Source organism: Diceros bicornis, chromosome 12 (assembly GCF_020826845.1).
Source record: "Diceros bicornis minor isolate mBicDic1 chromosome 12, mDicBic1.mat.cur, whole genome shotgun sequence".
NCBI classification, from domain to species: domain Eukaryota; kingdom Metazoa; phylum Chordata; class Mammalia; order Perissodactyla; family Rhinocerotidae; genus Diceros; species Diceros bicornis.
The window spans coordinates 19,037,488-19,064,277 of record NC_080751.1 but is presented as its reverse complement, the minus strand read 5'-3'; the positions used below and the strand labels follow the sequence as shown (position 1 = coordinate 19,064,277).

General features: G+C 36.3%; 1 protein-coding gene across 1 annotated transcript in view; it reads right to left on the bottom strand.

The window, feature by feature from the left end:
- Nucleotides 1–26,790, bottom strand: part of GFPT1 (glutamine--fructose-6-phosphate transaminase 1) — a 55,038-nt gene that overhangs the window by 9,071 nt on the left and 19,177 nt on the right. The window contains exons 4-14 of the mRNA XM_058551048.1: nucleotides 26,353–26,478; nucleotides 23,260–23,318; nucleotides 21,956–22,090; nucleotides 20,454–20,515; nucleotides 19,406–19,485; nucleotides 16,080–16,185; nucleotides 13,674–13,837; nucleotides 12,612–12,707; nucleotides 7,275–7,372; nucleotides 4,228–4,348; nucleotides 3,667–3,824 (exon numbers count right to left, since the gene is read on the bottom strand). Of these exons, the coding sequence (XP_058407031.1) occupies nucleotides 3,667–3,824; nucleotides 4,228–4,348; nucleotides 7,275–7,372; nucleotides 12,612–12,707; nucleotides 13,674–13,837; nucleotides 16,080–16,185; nucleotides 19,406–19,485; nucleotides 20,454–20,515; nucleotides 21,956–22,090; nucleotides 23,260–23,318; nucleotides 26,353–26,478 (1,205 nt within the window). The remainder of the gene's footprint in view (nucleotides 1–3,666; nucleotides 3,825–4,227; nucleotides 4,349–7,274; nucleotides 7,373–12,611; nucleotides 12,708–13,673; nucleotides 13,838–16,079; nucleotides 16,186–19,405; nucleotides 19,486–20,453; nucleotides 20,516–21,955; nucleotides 22,091–23,259; nucleotides 23,319–26,352; nucleotides 26,479–26,790) is intronic.

The window sequence follows — 26,790 nt, the reverse complement described above, 5'->3', positions numbered from 1 at the left end:
TTTAACTCAACAGTTATTTAGAGTAACGTTTTCATGTTTCAGGCATTTGAGGTTTTTATTTATATTTCTATTAGTAAACCACTAGGATTATTGTGGTGTCATTACCTACAATGTTATGTATAATTTTAACTTTAGGAAATTTATTCTGTTTTTTTTGTGTGTGTGGATAATATGCTGAATTTCTATTACTCTTCTCTGGATAAGCGATCACTTCATTAGTGAATATTTTCCTGTCATAATGTGGATAATGAGCCTCCTGCATAATAAAATCACAGTCTGCTAATGCTCCTCACCTTCCCAGTAGTTAAATGAGACTCTCTATTTATTCTTGCTAGACCTCCCAGCTACCAGCTGCTCTTACATTCCTCCACAGTGACTTGTCCTGTGCGCCTATGTCTTCCACTGTCAGACTGGGGTTTTTTTTCCCATAGCACTAAAGTGGATTTGCAAGTCCCCTGCCTCCAGTCTAATGAGCACATCTGCATTCTAAATTCTAGATCCTCCCAGTCTACCTCTTTTTACTTTTCAATAAACCAATTAGTCACAAAATATACTATCAGGATGGAGGGAGAGATCGAATATCTTGGACCCCTAGGATACCTAAACTGTTTCTAATCAGACAGAATATCTGATCAGAATATTCCAGAATAATCAGACTGAACTGAATATTCCAGTTCCTCCAGCCCAGAACTAAAAATGTTAGTCTACAGAGTAATGTTTCTTTGTTTGGACTTAAAACATCTCAACACTGGCTTTTAAGTACAAATATTAAACAGAGTAACTTTAATGTATGCATTTTACCACTGCATTCCTACTATAGCTTAATTTCCAATTTAATGTTTTTCATTTCAACAACACAGACCAGGAAACCAATTATAAGAAAAACAAGCTATACCTCACATTTAGAATTTACTGAGGTTTGAAAGAATTTACCAGGAAAATGTTGGCTCTGAACTTTTAAACTTGGTTTTACTTTTCATTCAGCCAAAAATAAAGTTATATTGGTTTATTTTTAAAAATCAACAAAAGTCTGTACTGTGGTGAAATTCTAAACACTTGCAATAACATACAAAAATTGCTGAGCCTGCGCAGTTATAACCATCAATTCCTAGAGAAATATCAAATTGTCTATGGTCTGATGAGAAAGTTAGTAACTTTTCTCTAACCTTGACAGTTTTTCAGGCAAAGTTGGGAATTCATAATTAAGATTATAGAATGACTGTGCTAGCTCCATCACAGGGCCCAGGGATCAAGGATGAACTTCTTTCATCACCCATTAATATATTAACTTATATTTGCCATTCAGAAATAACCTATGACTAAACATCCCAAAACTTTTAAATAACTCCAAGCCCAGAAGGTCTAAGGCAGTTGAACAAAACAAAATTACTTTAGAATCTAAGAAAAATTAAAATAAGACTAAATTGCCACACTTACTAAAATTTTTAAGGGAATCATCTTTTAAACAAATTAAAGTATGTACTATATAAAAAGATGCTTATTTTCTTATGCAAGATGTAACCATTGGGGGAAACTGGGTGAAGAGTGCATGGACTTCTCTGTACTATCTTTGCAACATCCTATAAATCTACAGTTATTTCAAAATAAAATGCCAAAAAACTGAGGGAGGGGCGGGGGGAGGGGCTTGCAAAAAAAAAAGAACTACCAATACAAATAACAACATGAATAAGTGTCAAAAACCTCATGTTAAATGGAAGAAGCTAGACACAAAAGACGTGCATTATACAATTTCATTTATAAGAAATTTCTAGAAAATGACATAACATAGAAAGAGAAAACAATAGTAGCTGCCTGAGGCTGAGGCTGAGGGGTAGGAGTGGAGATTGACTGTAAAAGAGCACAAAGGAACTTTTTCAGGTGATTAAGTCTTCTAAAACTGGATTGTGGTGATAGTCACACAGCCAAATTTACTAAAACTATACACTTAGAACTGGTGACTGTTATGGTATGAAAATTACACCTCAATAAAGCTGTAGAAAAAAGGTTAATGGTAGAATCCAGGTGATGGATATATGGTTAACGTAAAATTCTTTTAACTCAGCTGTATGTTTGAAAATTATCATAACAAAATGTTGAGGAAAATTAAACTTTTCATGAACAACAGAATTAGAAATCAAAAAAATTGTATCTCCCCTGGCAGCTCATGGTTCAAGAAAGATTTAATAAAAATGCAAGTCAATAGCATCCATTCAGTGGTACAATCCCATATCCCACATATGCCACGTTGAAGCCCTTGTTTCACAATGTGCTGTGAATAAAGGGACCCTGGGATTCCAATCCCCAATCAAAGCTGTCTGTCTGGACACTGTTCCAAAAATCCACAAGCTGCTGCTGAGGGCGGCTGGTTATTTCTTCAGGCATAGAATGAAGACTCAAGCCCAAACATCTTACATGTTTTAATCACCACATGGAGGAAATTCAGGTTTCAGCTTTCTGTAAATTATAGCGTTAGCAATATCAAAGTAACCAAGAAATAAAAACCTCCCTCAGAGTTATGTTTACATAAGAATCACAAATTTTCCACAAAAAAAATTCTCCATGAGGTTCTTTAAAAGGAAAAAAAATTCAAATGTGGTTATGTACATGTTAACATCATCTCCCACACACTTTTAAACTCAAACCCACCAATACCTAAGCATCTTCTTAGACAATCAGCAAGAAATATTAGATTTAAGCAGAAGAATAGACAAGAAACAAAATTTTGAAGTCATAAAGAGTAATATATTCATGGAGAGAGAATACCTTTTACTTCCATACAACTTTCTAAGATTCCTATTTTTATTAGTAGTGCTAAACTTATGCATACTCTGATTTCAAAGAGGAACGTACAATCATGCGCCATATAATGACGTTTCAGTCAACAACAGACCACATATAGGTGGTCCCATAAGATTAGCACCATAGAGCCTAGGTGTGTAGTGGGCTATACCATCTAGGTTTGTATAAGTACACTCTATGATGTTTGCACATTGATGAAATTGCCTAATGACACATTTCTCAGAACGTATCCCTGTCGTTACGCAATGCACGAATATAGTCTCACTAGGCATTAAAAAAAAAAAACGAAGTTGCTTTTAAATCTCCACAGATGTAGTATCCAAAGAGAAACAGATATTGTCACATAATACTCATTTTTATTTTTTTAAATCATCAGATTTTATACCAAAGGTATACTCCTCCTTACAAACTTTCAAAGGTAGTATGTATATTTTGACATATTTATTAGAAAATATGAATATGTAAATAAAAGTGTAAAAAATTGTTAGAATTATACTGGATGTTTCTGATTTGTTATTTTCTTAATTCCCTACCATACTTAATAAAGAAGGGGACTTTATACTTACCATGTATCCCACTGCACCTGGCAGGAGGACTATAAGTGATGAAGGAGGGTAGCCAGCAGAGGCCTTTTCAAAATGGACTTATGTTATATACATTTGTCCCTTTTAAACTCTTAAGCAGGCGTGAGAAAGGGGAGGACAAGTGTTTTACCTGTTATTGACCCTTAAGTCTTATAATAATTATAATGATCAGTAAACCATATGAGTTCTATAAGTGCTAACAAATGAAACATAAGATACGAATTAGTCTGTTTCACCAACACTATGATTAAATAATCACATGAGAACTAAGTCAAGAATTTACCTTTGTACTGGCCACGCCAACCTCAGGCCCAGCATTAATGTGAACGCCACAATCTGTCTCCCTTGATATGGAACTGCCGACCGTGTTTGTGATTCCCACTGTTAAAGCTCCTCTCTCTTTACAGTACCGAAGACCCATCAGGGTATCTGCTGTCTCACCTGTATAAAAAGGAAGCAAAAGTAACACAGAGAGCAGTCAACATATGCTGTTTCTTAGATGCGAAAACAAAAAACTGACTACACTTTCAACAACATCTGACTTTCAAAACTGACTACACTTTCAACAAAATTTTAAATAAAATTTAAAACATGCACTTAAAATAATAAATTTGTAAAACTTTTAATAATAGGATCCTACGTTACTTTCTCTTTGAAAATTCAGCTGAGTGTAAAACGTTAATTTTACTAATTCATAAAGAATTATGTAATATCAAAATAAATCTGTATTTGTCAAGTCATCTGAAATACCAGTTTATCTTTAAATATCAAGTTTTGCCAACACATGCTATAATTATTAGAAAGAAGGACTTTCCTTTCCTTCAATTCTTTTAAATTAGCATACCTGACTGACTAATGAAAAAGCAAACATCATCTCGAAAAACCGGCGTGTTTCTATCCAGGAAATCACTGGCCAGCTCCACCATAACAGGCAACTCAGTCAGCTCTTCGAGAACTTGACGCGTCTGCAGAGAAAAGATGACTTGGTCATACAACTTTACTTCAAATACTCTTTCTCACTAGACTTCTTTGGACTCAATGTATAGTTTTCATTTTTTCAGATTATAAAAACAATACATGCGCATTGTTAGAAAATACAAACATTACAGATTAAAGCACAAAAAATAAAATGATCAAAATCCTACCACCTAGGAGATAAGCACTGTTAACATTTTAGTACAAGTCTCTTTAGACACTTATCAATGCATGTATTCTTATAAGCAAATACACACACACAAATGTTTTGAGAAGTGGAAAAAGCACTGTTCTGAGTTAGCTTGTGTGTTATCTCCATCTTCTCAATTCCTAATCTTTGTATGACAATTCATATAATACCAAGTCCCTCAGAGATTTCAAATGAGACAAAAACATATGTATAAACACGCAGTGAAATTCAACACTTCAAAAATACTATGTATTCATAAATAGTACCATTTCCAAAGAAAAAGTCAATACGCTCTAGAAATCTTGTTTTTAAGAAAGCTCACGGGCCGGCCCGGTGGCTTAGCGGTTAAGTGCACGCACTCCGCTGCTGGCAGCCCGGGTTCGGATCCCGGGCGTGCACCGACGCACCGCTTCTCCGGCCATGCTGAGGCCGCGTCCCACATACAGCAACTAGAAGGATGTGCAGCTATGACATACAACTATCTGCTGGGGCTTTGGGGGAAATAATAAATAAATAAAATCTTTAAAAAAAAAAAAAGAAAGCTCACTATTTTCAAACTTTGTAGTATGGAAGGTGGAGTAGGGGGTACTTTGCTTCTGTTCAAAGGGCATCTTAACATTCATTTTACTAAATTTCCATTCTAATTAAATTTCTTTTACTCTAAACATCAGAAAATTAAAAACAACAGAAAAATTAACTTTTAGGCAGCAAAAATTTTAGGCCCTGCAGATGCGTATATTTAGTTGTTTTAATAATTACTGTGGAGACCACCTACTTCTTTAGGCAAGTAGCCCCACCCATCTCTTACCCCTTCTCTGCATTCCTCCTTCACAGCAGTGAAGAATTGTAAAGGTTTCCTTACTTCACGTCCCTTTAACTTTCTCGCCTACAAATGTAAACTGAATAGTTTTGTTCTATAACTTTGATTTTAGGACTTTTTAACAATGGTATATAACGTCACGTACAGAAAGTCTTCAAAGATAAAACATCTGTATTTTTGACTAACCTTGTCCAATGATGTATTTTATTTAGTAATTATACATAAATAAGTTACTGACGCTAAAATGCTAAATGTTTTCCCTCAAATAAATGTAAATCAAACTTCCTCTCCAGTTTACAATATAAATGTTACGCTAGAATTACATTCTCCAAAATAAAAAGAGAAAGATACAAATCTGGCAACTTACCAGATATTTAAAAATAATATGCCCCAAAAAAGAAATCTCAAGATATATATGTGCTAATGAATGGATTGTTCTTTCAGTAGAAGCAGCTCTTTATAAATAGACAGAATGACATTTTTTCATCATAAGAGACTAATTCAATGTTATAAATTCCATTGCATGCCACTGTAAAAACCTGGAGACAGCTAACATTTTGAAAAGCAAGCTATACTTAGAATGTTTTGGTTGACTGTTATTATTCAGGATACAGAGCATGTACTAAAAAAAACAGTTATGCAAAGGTATTGTTGTGTTTTTGACCTCACCAAAAAAAAACAAAAACAAAAACCTAGATAGAATAAAATTGATGACACTACTTCGTATGATAAACTGCAAAGAGATTTCTAACATTTGTCAACTATAGCCATCTCAGCATCCACCAAAAAAAAAAAAAAAAAAAAACCCTTACATCTTCTCAAATTTTAGAATTAGAGAATTCTAACACAGCATATAATTTCTGCTCCAAAATTCAGGCTTAGCATTAGATGAAACATTTAATAATAGATGGCTCATTCAACAATAGATCTAAGACACCACTACCTTAGCCACTCCCTTAATTTACACTAATGTCATTAATGCATTCTTTTTTCTTCCATGCTCAAAACAATCACTTTCTTACAACCCTTCCTTTCAATCCTACATAGACTTTCCTTTTTAGGACTATGTAAGGGAGAGAGGAGAAGTAGAGTGCTTTAGAGAAGAGCAAAGCCTGTTGAGATGAAAGGGCTGGGTTACCAAGTTAGTTTCACTCACTAAATGACCAGCTCCCACAAGTATAGATAATAAATATTTATGCCCCAGCAAATAAAAAATTACTATGTCATGAACTTTGGGAATCAATCCTAAAAGTAGAAACTGAGCATATAAGGGTCTTCTGTACTTATGGGAGTCAATATCAACAGCACATAAATTGTCTTTTTATAAGGAAACTACACGTGGATCTGATTTATTGGACTAAAAGACCATTATATTCCTATGCTTCTGCACTGACAACCAACAAGAGTCTTGGATAAAGAATTTCAGCTTCCAAAATAACAATTTAAAGAACAAAGTCTGACAAAAAGCAGACTTCCTTTCTTTGCAGAAATGTGCCTACTAAGTAAAATCCTGTACAGATTCACACGGCACCAGCCCTCTGTCTGGGGCATGTGAACTGATAAGCGAAACCCAATGACTGCTCTTACACAAGTAGGCATGCACTCCAGACTACAAGGCCAGGATGGTGTAAACCTTTTCCCACTCTTTGCCTCTCATGAAGTCAGTTGAAGATGGCCCACCTATATAACGAAGGACCTTTCTAAAGCAGATCTATTATTGCTAAATAATTCCAAGCAGCTACGAAAGTTTCTTCCCCCAACTTTCTTGATTTTTGTCATCGCAACATGCAAAGATAATGTGATGTTTTAACAAGAGATAGTTTCACATGTGTGTTACGGGAGGTACTATTTGTCTGCAGATATCTTCTAATACTTAACACAATTAAAATTTTAAGAAGCCACTTACTGCTACACCAGCATGATAACTTGTTCCACAAGCAATAAGAATCAAACGCCGACACCTCTGGATCTCCTTAATGTGATCCTTCAAACCTCCCAAATTCACTGAAATAAAAATTTGTGTAAATAATTATCTTGGAAAGAACCATATGAAATAGGCAATCGCTTTTCATGAGTGTCCACTGCCAATCAGGGAAACAACACTGTTTTAAAGAATTCATATTCCTCTCAGGAAGCAGAGTTCTCTATAGTTTTGAAAAGTAAATTAAGTCAACTTAACGGGCCCCCCAAACTTGTAACTAACCTTACTTGCCTCCCTACATACCCACACAACTACAGTATTTATCACACTCTACCTTGTTTGGTCATTTTTACATTCCTCTCTTTAGATCAAAAGTTATCTTAAAGGCAAAACTATAGGAACACAGACAACAGATCAGTAGATGCTCATGGCTGGAGGCGGGGAAGTGGCTGACTAGAAAGGGGCACAAGGAGATTTTTAAGGTGATAGAACCGTGCTATATCTTGATTGTTGTAGAGTTTAGGATTATGACCATGTTGTGGAAGTTTGTCAAAACTCACTGAATTATACATTAACAATGATGAATTTTATTATATCTAATTATAACTCAATAAGCCTGCTTGGAAAAAAGAATCATTTAGTTATGTTCATTTCCCCTACGGCACCTAGAACAGTGCTCTGAACACAACATAAACCTACTCTCCTCTCAGTCTTTCCCATCTCAGTAAATGCCATCCCCATTCATCTAACATTGGAGTCACCCTTGATTGCTCCTATCCCTCCTCCACATCCACTCCACAAGCAAGTCCTGTGAGCTCCACCTTCAAATTGTACCTCTAATGCCATCACCTAGCCCAACATCTCTCCCCTGGACAAGAGCAATGTTCTCCTAACTCTTCTCTCTTCTATTCTCCACCTCCTGGAGCCTGTTCTACACACACATTCAGAATGATCTTTTAGAGTGATTCTTTAAAAACATAAATCTGAGGCCAGCCCAGTGGCACAGCAGTTAAGTGCGCACGGTCTGCTTCGGCGGCCCAGGGTTTGAAGGTTCGGATCCTGGGCGCGCACCAATGCACTGCTTGTCAAGCTATGCTGTGGCCGCGTCCCATATAAAGTAGAGGAAGATGGGCACAGATGTTAGCCCAGGGCCGGTCTTCCTCAGCAAAAAAGAGGAGGATTAGCATTGGATGTTAGCTCAGGGCTGATCTTCCTCACAAATAAATAAATAAATAAATAAAAACATAAATCTGATCTCAAAATGAGCCTGTCCTCTTTCTTTTTCTGTCTCTATAACTATGTATATGTTCTACTAAGGGTACCTTGTCTATGGATCCTTCTTCACAAGGCTAGTTTTCTACCTGTGAGAAATTTTCATTCAATATTCATTCAATTATTCAACTAATATTTCTTGAGTACTCACACAAGTGAAGATACTGTCCAAGGTACTGTGTGGCTACCAGGAGTCTCTACTCAGTTCGAAATCTGGCTGAGGAGAGAGATGTGCACACCCTTGGGCAGCATCCTCCTGCATCTGTGCCACCATCCAGTCCGTCTACTCTGCCCCTGCTCTTTGTCTCGCCAACTTTTTTCCACCTCAACTGGTTACAACACGGAACCAAGGTATATGTTTTGCTTTTATCTTTTTCAATAATTTTATGTTCTTTTTAAATTTCAATACTGAGAGGGCATATTATATTTCTCTATTTTAAAAAATTAGTAAAGTAGACAATAAAACAACAAAAAAAATCTTGACTGGCTTCCCCAATAACTTAGAAAAACATCTAAACCCCTTATTATGGCCTTCCAGTCCCCACCTGCCCTGTCTCCTGCTGAACTCTGACCTATCTCCCAGCACTTCTCCTCTCACCCGAGCCACTCCAGCCACACCGGCCTTCTCGCAGTTCCTGCGCTAGACCAAGCCTGTTCACGTGCCTCTGCCTATAGTGTTTTCCCACAGACCTCAGCACATACTGAAAAGGTTTGGGAAGAAAGGAAACAAGAGTATGAGGTTGGGTTAGGGTCATGCAAAGGCAAATCAGTTTGGAGATGACTCAGTACAAAATCAGACTATCAGAGAGACTTGTATTTCAGAGGATGACCAAAAATGACAGGGAAGTAAGATGGTGAGATTAGCTGGTCACAAGGATTTCCCTAAAACTGTCCTAGAAAATTCCCTGCTGCCTGCTTGGGGTAGTTCTGGAAGGAGTGGCCCAAGGTCTGAACTGATGATGCTTTCAGGAGCAGCCTACTTCTGATAAGGTAGGCCACAGCCATGGAAGCAGCAAGAGAGCCTGGAGGATGGAGGCGGAGATGGAGCATACTCGGGACACCACTGAACAAAGGAGGTTAGACCGGCTCCCTAAATGACAAGTGATGTGACCTTTGGCAAGATACACAAACCGACAGAGCTTCAATTTCCTTATCTTAACAACAAAAAATGTTAATAGCTATCCTGTTTATAACATAGAACTTTTATGAGGAACACATAGATAAAACTGCTTTTTAAAAATCATGACTTTTCAAAGTTTGTCTCATTCTGTTCTCTTATAAATCAAATCTTTTTCCTGATCTTATTTCTATAAATACCATAAACGGTATTTACTGCTACTCTCCTAGTTCTTTCAGCTCTACCATCTTCAAGAACACCCTCCCCTAAAACAGGCAGATGCAGGTCCTGGCTTAGACGGCTCTGTTTCTCTCCTGGTCCCCACTTCCCTCCCCTTCCCCACTGCTCTACCCGAGATGGGACAACATCCTTACTGGCAACTGCATCCCAGCCTCTCGCTACTCCGATGCAGTAAAGCTTTGATCATCCCTGGCTCCTAAGTCTCTCGTAAGTCTCCTAATAGCTCTGCAATTTCTTACAAAAGGAGGGACCCCTCAACCAACCCCCCATTATAATCTAATCAAGGCACTCCTTGGCAGTTCCACTCACCTTCTTTCCTAGACTTACTGCTCTTTACTCATCTTCAAGTACTAAAAGTGGCAGACAAATGGACTACATTATTATTCCACAAATAGCTTTCTGATGGTTTTTCCACTATCTCCCCTTAGCTAATGTGTTCTATCCAACTGCAATGCTCCCAGCTCATCTTCACCTATTTAAATCTTCCAATTCCTTTAAAGCCACACCTGCCTACTTCATGAAGCCTTCCCTGGCCCCAAAGCCCCTGCCCACAAACAGATTCATTCTCTCCTTTCTCTAAATTCAACATTAAACTTTAAACATTTCAACATAAAATGTGTTTCTAATGCCATTTATCATATTCTATCTTTCGTTAAGTAGTTAATTATATATTCATCCCCCCTTCTAGATTATAAGAACCTCAAGGAGGAGAATAAATCAGATATAACTTTCCTGTGGTCCCCGATATGTTCAGTATGGTGCTCTATGCATAGATGTTCAATTCATAATTCAGCCTTCAACAAGAGAGAAAGAGTCTGATGCTGCTCAGAAAAGAAAAATCTATAAAGACAGCATTTATTCAGAGAAATCGTTCTCTGTCAATTAGCAGGACATGGCATGAAGGAGAAGACATTTAATAATGTGCATATGACACACAGATTCAGGAAAAGATTTTTGCACACCTGCTATTATTTCTCAAAAACCAGTTCCTAATGCTAAGAAGCTTAGCCCAAAGCTTGTTCGTTAAACTGTTTATTAAACTGGTCATGATGAATGAGTAGTGCTCTGAAAATCTGATTTGCAATAAACAGTTTAGGGACAGCTTATGACCACAGACCATCGATCTCAAACTCATCTCAACAAGGTACACAATCTCCTGCCTCACAAAGTCTAGAGAGAAGTTCCAGAAATAAGACCAAGTTGCACTCTCAACTCTACCTTAAACACACAGGAACGGTACACGTTATCCCATAAGGCATCAGGCAAACACCTGGAACACCTCTGGGGAAGATCAGACCTTTACTCATTTATAAACTGAGAGGGAAAACGGAGGCTGAGTAGATACATGTAAGCTTCCCAATAAGGGGACCAGTCTCATTCTTCTTAGAAAGTACAGTGTGGGGCTGGCCCCGTGGCTTAGCGGTTAAGTGCGCGCGCTCTGCTGCTGGCGGCCCGGGTTCGGATCCCGGGCGCGCACCGATGCACCGCTTCTCCGGCCATGCTGAGGCCACGTCCCACATACAGCAACTAGAACGATGTGCGGCTATGACATACAACTATCTACTGGGGCTTTGGGGGAAAAATAAATAAATAAAATTATTAAAAAAAAAAAAGAAAGTACAGTGTCTAGGACAGTCCCTGGTACACAGCAGGTACCCAACAAAGGTTTGTTGAACTAAAAAGAAGTTAAACATGTGTTTAATGGTACACTGAAGGACTTCTTCTCCCCAGGAAAATCCCCCTAATACTCCCATAACTGACAATAATTTTCAAATGTGACTTTCTAGTCATTTTTTATATTTTTTATAACCATTATATTGAGATACGTCACATATCATAATATTCACCCTTTTTAAAGTGTATGATTCAGTGGTTTTTAGTATATTCAAAGTTGTGCAGCCATCACCACTATCTAATTTTAGAACATTGTCATCACCCCAAAAAGAAACCCCAGGGGCCGGCCTGGTGGCATAATGGTTAAGTTCACACACTCCGCTTCAGCAGCCCGGGATTCACGGGTTCAGATCCCGAGTGCGGACCTACACGCCGCTCATCAAGCCATGCTGTGGCAGGTGTCCCACATATAAAATGGAGGAAGACGAGCACGGATGTTACCCCAGGGCCAATCTTCCTCAGAAAAAAGAGGAGGATTGGCAACAGACATTAGCTCAGGGCTAATCTTCCTCACCAAAAAGAAGAAACCGCATATCCTTTAGCAGTCACTCTCCCATTCCCCTCTCCCCTCAGCTCCTGGCAACCATTAGTTGTTATTCCCTTTTTTTTATTGTGATAAAATCAATTTAAAATTTTAACTATGTTTAAGTGTACAATTCAGTGGCATTAAGCATATTCATATTGTTGTGCAACCATCACCACCATACATCTCCAGAACTTTTCCATCACCCCAAACTGAAACTCTGTACCTATTAAATAACAACTCTCCATTCCCCCAACTCTCCCCAGTCCCTGGTAACCACTAATCTACCTACTGTCTCTATGAATCTGACTATTCTACATACAGCTCACATGAGTGGAATCATACACTGAAGGACCTTTAAAAGATGACTGGGCTCCACTGACGGCTGGCAGCTATCGTTGTTCTACAAGGCTACAAAGAACAATGAACTTTCAGGCTGTCAATGCCAGCTCCCACAGGAGACTCTGAAATAACAGAGTAATTAATATGTAATTACCAGTATAGTCATCAAAGTTGACTCTTCCTCTCATGGTGTTCACAACTGACTCTGGCTGCTCAAAAATTTCCTTCTGCATAAATGAACTGAAGTTGCCTAAAGTAACATAAATTATATCATTAGAACAAAAATTAACAAACCAAAGAATAAGAAATTTGTACACAACTAAAGATCTATCTTCTTGAACATAACCTTAGTAATTTAAACGAAAACAAAAGGTCATGTGATAGAGAACAATATTCATATATGACATTTTAGCCTATGTGAAGAAAATGAGCAAGTAAAGAGGAAAAAATCACTTTTATTAACTTCATACCTAAAATATGCAATTACAGCAAAACAGGGGAGTGTGACAAGCTTAAGTTTTGGAGTCAGAACAGACCTAGGTTCAACTCATGGCTCTATCCTTTATTAGCTAAGGGGTTCTGAGGAAATTCCTTAGTCTGTAAAATAAGAACAGCAGCTATTTCACAGCATTGTAGGGTAGATTAGTATAGTAAAGACTTGACATATAGCAGGTACGCAATAAATGTTAGCTTGTATTCCCACTACAACCCCATCAGAAAGGAGGAGAATAAAAACCATAATCACAGTAATCATAATAGTTAATAGCAGCAAACATTATGTAGGGCTCACTAAGTGTGTCAGGCACTGTTCTAAGGACTTTAGATATTTTAGCTCTCTTAAGCCTCAAAACAACCTTAATGAGATAGGTCCTATTATCCTCATTTTATACATGAGAAAACTGAAGCACGGAGAGAATAAGAGAGGAATAAATAACAGAACACAAACTATGTTCATAAAGTATCTTAAAAATATCGAGTACTATTTAAATAATCTCTTAATGTTAGAAACAACAAACCATGAATTAGTTTGAAGGAGAACTACTGTAAAACCACCAGATACTTTCTCCAAAGACTCATCCCTTTTCCTGGGGTTATCCCTTCACTAATCATGTGGAAGATTTCACTCAGCTTTGTTATCAGGTTCCTACACTAAGAGAGGAAGTACAATGTATCCTTTCCATTAAGGACACCAAGCTAAGATGACAAAAACTTTCACCCTTCATGATCTGCTGGAGTTCCATCTGGAGGGTTTGCACAGCTCGTCCAGGGTGATCTCCGGCAGTTCGTTTAATTCGATGGATAGAAAGACGGCCATCCACCACCGCTGCGACATCATCATCTTCAAGAAAGATGACGCGATTGGTGTGTTCTATGACAGCACTATAAAACATTCAAGGAGATATTACAACCAATAATCAAGGATGATTATTACAAATAAAATATCATTAGGACACAAGGACCAAACGTAAATACAAACTCTATCACCCTGCAATATCTCTGATAACTTTCTGGTTATCAATGCCATTCCCTACAACGGTGTGAGGGGGCATGGCACACTGTAGATAATGAACAAAAGGATCTCTGTGCAGCAACCTAAACCGAATTAGATTAGATCAGAAAGTATGGCTATTTCCTTCTCGTTCTATCTATCACCAAGTCCTCCAATTTTAACATCTAAATGTTTCTCAAAGCTTCTCTCTGTCTGCCACCACAAACCAGTTCAAGCTACCATCAGCTCTCGGCTGGACTACTGCAGCAACCTCCTAACTTATCCAACTACATTCCCTCTAATCTCCCTCCATCCATTCTCCATTTCTGCCAAAATGGATATCAAAAGGCAACTCTAATCAGGATTCCTCCTCTACCCAACAAACCACTTGATGGCTTCCCTTTGGCTCTCAGGAAAACAACAAAATGCCTTATCGTGACCCCTACCTCCTTCTCTAGCCTCACCTCCCACTAAACTTCCTCTCTCTATTCCAGCCACACTCACACCCATCCCAAGCTCTCACAGGCTGATCCATCTGCAGAGAATGAAGGTTCTTCCCTCTACCTCTTTACCTAATTAACTCCTACTATTCCTTAATTTTCAGTTCAAGTATTATTCTCTTAAAGAAATTTACCCATAGGAGGGCAAGTCACTCTGTTACAGGCATTCTGTAGCTCTTGTCACAGCTGGAATTCTACACTTTGTGACTAATTAAAATCTGTCTCCTCCATTAAGGAAGAGCTCCTTAAGGACACATAATATTTTTATTTTTACTCACCATTATCTCCTGAGCCCAGCACATAGCTTTGCTAGAGTGTTCAATATGAACGTATGAGTGAATGACAATTTCCAGTTTATTTAAGCCATAACTGTCAACTCTATAACAAACCTACTTAATGACAGCAATGATACATCTCAGCACTAACTACACACCTACCAAAACTAGAAAACAGTGATGCTTATTTTCCCACTGAGATAATACACTCCCTACAGTCCTAAACTGCATCATTTTTCATTTTTAGATCTCCTTCCTCTCAGGCACAAGGAATGACTCAAATACTTCTTGGCAATTTGAGTGATTCCATTTTATCCTCATTACTATTAGTATTTCATTTATAAATGCATCTATGCATCCCACTGTATTTTTCTCTCAAAATGTCTTAGTCTAGGGTCGGCCCAGTGGCATAGTGGTTAAGTTCACGTGCTCCGCTTTGGCGGCCTGGGGTTCGCAGGTTCAGATCCGGGTGTGGACCTACACACCATTCATCAAACCATGCTGTGGCAGCGTCCCACAATCAAAATAGAGGAAGACTGGCACAGATGCTAGCTCAGAGGCAATCTTCCTCTAGCAAAAAGAGGAAGATTGGCAACAGATGTTAGCTCAGGAACAACAGATATTAGCTCAGGGCCAATCTTCCTGACCGAAAAAAAGGGGCCAGCCCGGTAGCACAAGTGGTTAAGTGCACGTGCTCCGCTGCGGCGGCCCGGGGTTCGCCAGTTCGGATCCCGGGCGTGCACCGACGCACTGCTTGGGCAAGCCATGCTGTGGCGGCATCCCATATAAAGTGGAGGAAGATGGGCATGGATGTTAGCCCAGGGCCGGTCTTCCTCAGCAAAAAAAGACGAGGATTGGCAGATGTTAGCTCGGGGCCGATCTTCCTCCCAAAAAAAAAGTCTTAGTCTAGTACTATTTCCTTTATAAAAGTGTTTATGCTGCAAATTACTTCTGAATTACAAAGATAAGTGTCCACACTGAACTAAAATTACAATGGTTTAGCAACTATAATAGGTGGAATACTACGCTATTCCACTCTCCAATCTAAAATATCTCCTCCCTACAAAACCTGGATAAGCCTCCAAAAAGAAGAAGAAAAATAATAGAAGAGCTCAGAATAAATAGACTGGAACAAGTCTCAAGGACGAGTATCTGTTCTTGGTAAACTGACATATGTGCTTTGAATTGAGAGAAGAAGTGTTCTTAGAACCACATCTCCAGAAAGGTCACCTACACTTCCCTAATTAACAAAGTCGCCTACACAGCATGACTAGATTTATACAAAATGACTTCTTGGTTTCCTGTAGCATGAGAAGTTTTACTAAAAATTCCCTTTTCATCAACTAAAGGAAGCTCACCTTGCATCAGAAGCAAAGTAATACTCCACTGCTTTTTCTTCAACAGGGAAAAGGCAAGTTGTGCTGTCCACACGAGAGAGATTGCAGCTTCCTTTCTTGTCTTTCCCTAGAGAACAGCACTAACACCAATCAGCAAACATGTAGGAAACCACGGCCGATATATAAATATACATAATTTTCTACAAAATCAACAAAAAACCATAGCAACTCAAAATAATGTCAGCAATTTTAAAATGCCAGGTAGATCACCTTATTTCCATGCATTAAGCCAACAAGAACAACAGACAAAAGGTGTGGAATGAAATAGCAACTATCAAAGAAAGCGTGGCAGGTAACAGTGCTGTTATAAATTTTTAATGTAATATTTCTTTTCCAGGTAAAAGGCAAATAATTCATTAATATCACTAACTCTTTTTTTGAATCAAAAGTATGTATAGCTTAATCTTAATTTAACTTTATACAAAACTTGATGGAATTAATACATGAGTTCGTATACCTAAACTTATCATAAAAATTACATTAAAAATATCAAAATTACACAATGAAAAACAAAATGAAGGCTAGTGGTGTAGTAATTATTATTATCTCATAAACAATACTTCTCTAGATTTTAACAGTAAGTCAGCATAACAAATCAAGTTGTAGTCCACACTAATTCTGATTTAAAAACCAAACAAAGTACTTATAACTTTCTAACCATGATATATCATATGTGGCACCTACTGCTAAGGACTGGAAATATAAACTCAGAACCTCTCCTTTCTTAAAATTGGGTTTTCTTACATTTCTTTTAAGTCAGGAAAAAGTATGATCCTTTTGCAATGATAATATCTTTTTAATTCTAGCACTTTAGAATTCTGGCATCTCTACTTAATTTGTCAAGTCATTGATGAAGAATTTTTTTTTCTTTTTGCTCATTCACAACTAAAGTCAAAACCGGAGAGTATACTGAAGTTTGACAAATTAGCCAAATATAGAAAAAAATCTATTAATTGAAGACTTCATAGAGACAAAAAAGCACCTTTCTCCAGGATCGGAAAATAGTAGACCTTATAACCTATGGACACAATGGCCACAGAATACCATAAATATATTTGTAAAAACTCATGTCTATCCTCTAAAATGCATGTCTATAAAGACTTGGTAATAATTATTCTCAGAAACATACAAAGTTCTTGACAATCCATGATTATTTGGTGTGTGTTAGGCATGAAAACAAAACAGCTCTTCCCATCCAAATTCAACAGCAGAAAAGATACCACACTTTAAGAAATAAGTATAAGATGACATCCTAGAAAAGATAACACTATACAGAGATAAAACAGATCAGTGTTTGCCAGGGGCTAAGAATGGCGACAAGGGTTGACTACAAAGGGGCACTAGAGGGAAATTTCTAGGGGATGGAATTGTCCTGTGTCTTGATTGTGGTGGTGGTTACACAACTGTGTGCATTTGACAGAACTCATGAAACCGTACATCAAAAGGAGTGAACTTTACTCTACGTAAAAACGTGAATTTCAAAACAAGTAAAAGGAGAGCCCAGCACCTACACTTTTTAAATAAATACAACTAGCTTTGGTTATAAAATATTCTAATGGAGTTGAGTTTTACTATATTCTTTCTCCTAATATTGGTTATTTCATTCTTCAAGTAACAGGTATATTTAATTACACTATTTAGAAGAATCTGAGGTATCATTGCCTATTTAAATGAAGAAAACATTACTATGCACTTGACATCTATATGATTCTTACAATCTATAAGATGTCTTCCCATATATTGATTATCTCATCTGATTTAAGTGGAATACAATTACTATCATTCCACTTTATTTGGTCAGTGGTTATACCTGGAGAAAATAGCAAAAGTCTGAAAGCCAGGCCAGTGTTCTCCCCTTTACACAGCCTCTTCAATAAGAGGCTATAGTATTCAAACTAAACTCTGCTGAGCCACACTTTATCTACCTACTAGGGGCTAAGAAACAAGGGTTCCTAAAACACAACCCCTGATCTCAAAAAGATCCGTCTCCTGATAAATTTTTCTTCCTGCATCTTAAGACCTTAGCCAGTGTTTTTCCACTGTTTCTAAAAGCAGCCTAAGACAATGTACAAGGTAACATACAGATAACGTACACACGAGCAGAATTATTAACAGAAATATGGAACTCTGGATCCAAAATCTGTACTCTCCCTAGTAGACTAGTTTTCCTTCTGAAAAGGGAGGGAGGGGAGGAGGAAGATAAGAAATTCCAACATCTCAGGATTGAAAGTTAATTTGAAGAAATAACTTTCTGCTCTAGATAAAATAGTGAAAGCAGCCACTATCTAACAATGAACAGGTTCAGAGTACTTTGCTAAATTTTTTTCAAGAAACCAAGAATTAATTATACATTAATAATATGGGTTTCAATTTCCTGAATTTATCACTCCCTGTCTTTTACATGGAAAGTTTTTGGTAATAAGTAAATGGAAAGAGCACACTGGGGTTTTTTTCCTAATTATATCAGTAAAATGATTTAGAGTTTATATAGCTGAAAGTCTTATAAAAAAATAAACTTAGAGCATAAATTTAAAAAGCACAATAATTCCTAATTCAAAGCCAATCAAGATATTGAATGTAAATCTAAAAGTAAAATGTCATGCATAAAATAAAAACCATTTAAACACATTTCAGTTAAAAGTTAGGCTAAATTATTCAAATAACTACCACTGAGTTCAATCTATAATAGCCTAGCACAAAATGCTCTTTTCCTAATCTTAGCATCTTATTGATAACAATGTATCCTACATGATTTTAATTTAAAACAAAGAAAAAAAATTTTACAATTTCAACCATTTTCTCAAATTTCAGAGATTTTAAAGAAACAAATTATTAAAAGCAGTTTTCTAAATGCCAAAAGCAGACAGACAAAATACACTCTGCAAATTAGAAAAATATCAAAATATATTTCCCCATAAAATAAGCACATTTTTAGAGGCCCAGCACATTCATTCACTCCAAGAACAAAGAATTAGTAAAGAATGAACAAAAGAGGAAAAGATTCCTCCCCATCCATGCAGAGTGCATTTCCCACCTCTTTCTCCCTGTGATCCCCACCGTGTGAATTTTGATCCAAAATGAGTCCTAGCTAAGGATATACAACAGAAAAAAATTCTACTCGTCAGAGAAATCACAAAAACAAATCCTTTTCACGTCTAGACAGAACTATACACATGAGTGGATCTGACCAAAGGGGCATTTATTTCAATTTAAGGAAAACAATTCTTTACATCTACCGCACACAATTGACACACTTCCCCATGGCCTGATGCAGGAATAGTTTTTACCTGTTCTGTAGAGTATTGGAATGTGATCAGTAGAGAGTTTATGCTCACTTCGAACACCAATCAACAGAGGGCTGCCTCGTCTGTTAGTATAAAATTAAACAGAATTAAACCATTTTTATAAATAACGCACTAATGATATAAAACTTAAATTTGATGAAGGAACACTCTTCAACCAATGTTTAAATATCCCTCCAAGCTCAACTTCAGATATAACAAAAGAATGACATAAACAGAATTTTTAAAAAATATTCAGTAACAGAGGTCGGCAAACTATGACCTAGAGGCCAGGTTTGTCTGTTTTTACTGGAACTCAGCCACGCCCATTCTTTTACATGCTTCCTTACGGCTGCTTTCACACTACAACAGCAAAACTGAGAAGCTGCCACAAAGGCCACATGGCCCAGAAAGCCTAAGATATTTACTATCTGGCCCATTACAGAAAAAGTTTGCCAACTCCTGTTCTATAACAATGCATTTGAAATTTCTCTCCATTTAAATGGCATCTTTCTTTCAATATATGAACAATATATAAACATTTATCACCTTCTCTTTAGTAACTTTGCCTTCATATTAAAAATAGCTCTCTCTTACCAAATCTTAGGGCTTCTCACTACTCTAAAAAGGACTTCATGATTAGGCTTAAATATCCTAGCAAAAGTAGTGATGGTACAATTATCTAGGACTCTGTCTAGAATACATAATTCCAAAAAATATGGATGAAGTGGAATGCTTTGAGCCTGAAATTAGGGAATATTCATTATCCAAATTCATAAAGTAACAACGGTGCCCCACTATAGACAAAAGGCCAAGTATAAATGCCAAAATGTATAAGCTTTATTAAGAGATTCTGTTAAATGGAAGAGTGGTAAAACAACAGACAATAAGGAGCATATGAAAATAAATATACTCACACGAATATTTCTAAGAAAGGGCAGAGGAGCCTTTACAGTGAAGGGTCATTTAGAGTGTACAGTGAATAAACTTATAATTCAAAAGTTTCAAAATACATATAATTATTAGTCATTATTAAATTTGTATAAATATATACCTTGTACCAACTGCTTGGCCAGGAAAATGAACACTTTTAAAGACAAGTGCAAAAGCACCTTCCTATGGAGAAAAAAAACTCATTAGCAATATATATTATAATCAATTATCAAATGTGAAATGTCTAAAACATACTGGCTTCAGCACAGAAATTTTCTGTTCACACAACTGCTCTTTTGCACTAGTTTATAAACAAGTCTAAATTTTAGGTAGACAATCCTGAGCTTTGGGGTATCCAAGACCTACTTTTTAACCAAGCCCACTCTTAAAATAGGCTCAATAGATAATAGCTCCAAAACAGACCATTTTAAAAGTCACCTTTGGACACGCTACCAACATTCCTCGATAGACACATCATATTTCCCATACTATGCATTAGTAAGGGAAGGACAGAATTAGAAAAGATCCCAAGCTCAATATCCAAAACTGGCCCAGTAATTTTACAACACTGTTAACTTCCATTCTTTTTGACCTTGATATTGGAGATATGAATACATACACAATCACAATTATTAACAGGCACACCATACCACCCCCTCAACCCAACCTCCTCAGGGACAGGACCTAAGGAAATCAAGAATGAATGAAGATGGAACAGGAGGTAGGAGAGGGAAGGAATCACCATAGAACACAAACTGGGTTATACAATAAGTAGAAACAGGAAAAGGCTGGAAAGGCACACTACTCTGCCTTGAGTATAAGGAAGGAACAGGCCTCTATTTTCTCCATCTTCCTGACTCCTCCTTTTGCTGCGGATGGCATAAGATTTGGGTGGAAGTGGGAGGTGAGGGTTGGACCTTCACGGGAAAGTAGAGGGCTTTTAAACGAGAAAGCTCGAGTTATGAGTAGGGAATGGGGATGGAAATCACCACGCATTTGGACTTTTGTGGATCTTTGATATCTTTAGTCTTTAATTAGGGCAATTGGGATGCGATCAAAAAGAATACCACTTTTCTCTTGGGCTGGGAAATACTTTTCTACAGAGGTACAAGGCCAAGGAAAAGTCCCCATAATGAAAAATAAGGAGTTGACTATATTGGCCCAGACACATACAGACATTATCCTAGAATAAAGAGTGTGCATTTCACTGAAGCTACCCTTATGCTATGTTATCGACTGGGAAGAACACTTGAGTGAGCAGGAAGCAAGAAAGTGATGAATCCTCGACTCTGTGTATTGTGTACAGGTTTGTGTGTGATAAGTACAGGTTTGTGTGTGTGTGTGTGCATAGTTTTTGGACAAACTGTTTGATTTTGGATTATTTTTAAATCCCATGACACTAAACTATAGTGAAAGAAGTAGAATTTTAAGTGTGCATGGGAAGGAAGGGGTCAATTAGCCAAACAAGAGTCTCTGAAAATGATTCAAGTTGAATAGTTATATATACTATAAATAAAAGCCAGAAGTACTTAAGAAATTAGCATAGGCCTTATCAAACTTAATTTAAAGAGATTATGGTGATTAATGTTGGCAATAATTATCTTTAAAAGTGTGGTTTAATACCAGTTGTTGGATAACTCTCTCCACCAAGGTAGTAAAACTGGTATCTTGACTTTCCCGATTGTCATACATGTACTTAACAAGCTTGGCAATTGTCTCTGTGTCTGTTTCAGATTCAAAGTCATAGCCTTTGCTTTCCTGTAATTAGAAAGAAAAAAAAATTGACACATTTAAGGACATATTTATAATATCCAAATCTTTTCTACAGAATTTTTTCCTCGAAAATCTCACTAACCAACTTCTAATCTTTTTTGCACCATTATAGCCCATTACCCACTGTTCAAAACTAAGGTCACCATCTAATTATAGTGAACCCAAAATACTGAGGTATTCTGTGTAATTGAACACGCACTTATAATTATATAAATCTATACATGCCACATGTGAATAAATTTTAAATAATTAAAATATAAAGAAATATTAATTCCATAATGAATATAACAATTCTCTCTTTAATGATGATATTGCACTGTCCAATACAATAGCCATTAGCTATATGTGGCTATTTAAATTTAAATTGATTAAAGTGACATAAAATTTCAAATTTAGTTCCTCGGTCATACTAGCTCAACAGCCACATGTGGATAGTGGCTATTATATTGGACAGCACAGATAGAGCAGGTTTCCATCACTGCAGAAAGTTCAACTGGACAGCCCTGAGAAGGCACTCATGAAGGTAATCATCACAACCACTACTATATAGCTATTTAGGGAATACAACCTTCACTTAATCTGCCCTGATTCTTCTTATAGATTCTAGAATCTTTTAAAAATGACAAACAAGGACTTTCACAATTAAAAAACATTCCCCCAAAATTCCAAATTTTATTTGAGCTTTTGGATCACTTATAATAAAGCCAAATAATTATTTCCTTTTCATATAGGAAACAAAAATGTTCCACTATCAACAAAGTGAAGTCCAATAAACCACATACCCTTGTAACTGTCTTAAGAATTACCTGATCATACCCAGGTAGTATTTATTGCACACCCCAACAAACAACCTCACTGCTCTCGTTAGAAGTATTCTCAATTTTTTTTTTTTTTGGTGAGGAAGATTGGCCCTGAGCTAACATCCATTGCCAATCTTCCTCTTTTTGTTGAGGAAGATTAGCCCTGAGCTAACATCCGTGCCCATCTTCCTCTATTTTTTGTATATGGGACACTGCCACAGCGTGGCTTGACGAGTGGTGCGTAGGTCCGCGCCTGAGACCCGAACCCACAAACCCCGGGCTGCTTAAGCAAAGCATGCAAACTTAACCACTATGCTACCGGGCCGGCCCCAAGACTAGTGTCTTTTTACTTACCAAAAACTTTTTCAAGTCTTTGTAGTTGGTGATGATTCCATTGTGAATAACAATAAATTCTAAAAGAGATAAAAGTATTGACGACAAAAAATTATAGGTCTAGTAAACACTTTAAATGGCCATTACTGTTAGCAGATTTTTCTCAAGCCAAAAAATTTGTCATATGTTATATTTCCAGGTGTAATCTACTTTTCATTACCAAATTATCCTCAGGTAGATCAGCAGCACAGGCAATGTGGCTTAACGGAAGCATAAAATGCTACGGAGGTGGATATAGTGGGGAACTACGATAAACTGGGGTCAATTTCAGTTCTGGCTAAACTACTAACCCAATGTCACCACGTGAAAGAGCAAGTTTACGGGGCCTGTTTCCTTATTTGCAAAATGAGAGGGCTGAACTAAATACTATTATTCTCACTTCTTTGTTCATTCATTCTTATGCATAAAACATTCCTAAATTTAAAAAGAAAATCTTTCAAACTAAAACAATTATGTGATTTACACTAAATGAGTTTAAGAACTAAAGTTAAAGAAGTTAATAAGAAAAACCAGACAGTTATTCAGTTCTATAGTTAAATTTATTTATCTGAGGTCCAGACAATTACTAAAATGTCAGATAAATGAATGTTAAAATAACATTCCAAGATCAAATACATATGATAGTGGGATAAATTTCATCTTTTTTAATTAAATAACTTTGAAAAATGTAAGACTGGATAATCAAGAGTTGACAATACTATTTTAGCCACCAACAGTGTATGTAAAGACTATTAATGTAGATCTATTATTTAAATTTCATGTAAGTCAGGAAAGAAATTACCACTAAATTCAATTTTATATTATCAAAAATGTTTTTAATATATTTAAAGATCTGACATTTTGGTCTGACATTAAATGAGCCTGAATTGAATGCACTACAAACCAAATAAAAAAATAAACATTTTTATTAGATTTTTAAGAAAGAAAAGATGATATCACAAAATAATACTACAAAAATAAATCTAAAAAAAAATGTTTAATGTGAGAACACAGAGAATCATAAATAGCTGATAGCTGATATAAAGTCTTAAATTAAAGCCAAATTCTCAAAATGTAATCTAGATATAAGTTTTCAGGAATCTTTTATAAAGGCCTTGTGAGTATTAAAAGTTTGGGTGGTTGTTAGCATTCTAATCTGATTCAACAATAATTATGTGAAGCACAATAAATCTAAAAAGGTAGCTTCTGAATTAAATTATAAAATCTGATCTCAAAAGGAATATATATATACACACATACATATATACATACATATGTATTTCCTTGTTTTTAAAAATGGAAAAGACTCTAAAAAAATCTGTTAAATGGTTATCTGCAGAAAGAGAATAAGGAAGAGGAAATAAGATACAAACTGGACTTATTGTAATATGCTTTTTTTAGAGGTGTGACCTCAGACCTATGCCAATATTTTAAACAGTTAAATAAAATTAATGTTTAAAGAAAATCAATCCCTAAAACTCAAGATAAAATAAAACATTAACATAATGCTGTATCCAGCTGGTAGCACAAGCACACAGAAAAGGATTATTCCAAGAGACTCTAAAACACAGTAATTTGATTATACATCCCTAGAGAGATATACCTTAAGGACAAAAAAAAAAATTAACAAAAAATAGTAAACATCCTTGTTATGGTAGTGTTGGTATTACAATTCTGTTTTATATATATCATGTGATAAATTAAATAAGTATGCTGCTGGTGTTAAGAATTTAAGTTTTTAGGTGTGATTAAAAGTAAATACATAGATCAATGAGGTTAAGTAAAAACCTTACAGCCTTGGATTTGAATTGGAAGTGTTAGTGTGAAATTATGCTGTGTTTTATCTTTAAATGTATACGTGTGTGCACGCATACACACAGAGGTACACATATTTCCTAACTCTGCCCACTGAAAATGCCTAGGTGCAATGAGCATTTCTAGGACCTGGTTTATAATCTTTAAATATCATTTCTACCAAAAGGAACTAGGGCTCCTTAGAGAAACAGCTGATTTTGATTCCAGGTCTGGGGCAGGATTAGATGAACCTGGAACATCTTGGTCTACCAGAAAATTAACAAAGACTATTGAGCCTATTGGGGTCACATCAAAAGCACTCAGAAGCTAACATGAAAAAGCTCCCAATGACCAAAGACAGGAAAATTTGTGCATTAATATAGAAAATTACTTCAGTGTTTTTAAACAAATAAGATATTTTAAATCCATGACTTTATAATAAAAATTAAAAAAAGGAACTCGTTGTTCTTAGAACATTAGAACCACTTCATTTTAGAAAAATGGTAAATAAAGGGGGGGAAAAAATCAAACATTTATCCTGCCTTTCCTATATAATCTGTACCTCGAGGTAACCAAGCAGTTGATGTGGGGAAGTTTCTCTTTATAAAAGTATTTGAGATAATAAATGAAGAAGGAATGGTAGTATTAGACTATCACCATTCTACAACCCCTAAAGAAATAACTAATCTTGGCAATGATCATCAATGGCCGCTAAAAGTACAAAAAGAAAACTATCCAAATATTATACACCTCTAGACGTTAACAAACATCATAGCAATTTATAATAAACAGAAGGGACAGAGAAACATGTTAAATGACACCCGGGATGCAAGCAATTAGCCAGATCTAGACTGTAGGAAACTCCGTAGGACAAACAAGAGTAAACTGCAAAGTAAAAGGAGAGAAAGGGGGAAGTCTCTTAAGAGACTTAAGAGACACATCAATCTACTAAGTCCTTATCTTTTAGAGATACACACTTATATAGCCACAAATTAAACGCTTTGATATCTAACTAGATATCATATGTCTGTGATATATCTATCTATACGATATCTACTGGCTTCCAAAATAATCTTCGTGGGGGAGTAGAGATAAACACAACTGATCGTGTACTGATAAACATTAAAGTTGGGTGATGGATATATCAGGTTCTGTATTCTCTCTACTTCTGAATATATATGAAATTTTACAGGTTAAAATAATGAAAACATAAGAGCCTTCATTCTTCTCCCATTACTGGCCCTCTACAATCATTCCAAAGCACGGAAAATCTGTCCATACCATTATTTTTATCAGAGCGCTGGGGATGGCTATTGACAGGACTGGGTTCGCCATGTGTTGCCCAACGAGTATGAGCTATTCCAAGGTGTACGTCAAATTCTATATCCAAATCTATATCCTGTTGTTCTGAAGAAGATATAACGAAAAATTCCAATATTAAATCATGTGGTAAAGGTAATGCTATAAGCTATATTTAAATATAATTATTACAGTGCTGCTCACCTGGAATACACAATTATCAAAACTGAAGATCAGGCATATTCAAAATAGTAATTAAAAGACTTAGAGAAGTTAACGCAGCCGAAATATTTAGGGCAAATGGTTCCAATAACAAACAACTAAAAAAATGTATACAAAGAGATAAAGCAAATGTAAAAAATGTTAACATTTGATAAAGCTAGATGACATATTATAGGTGATTAATATACTATTCTTTCA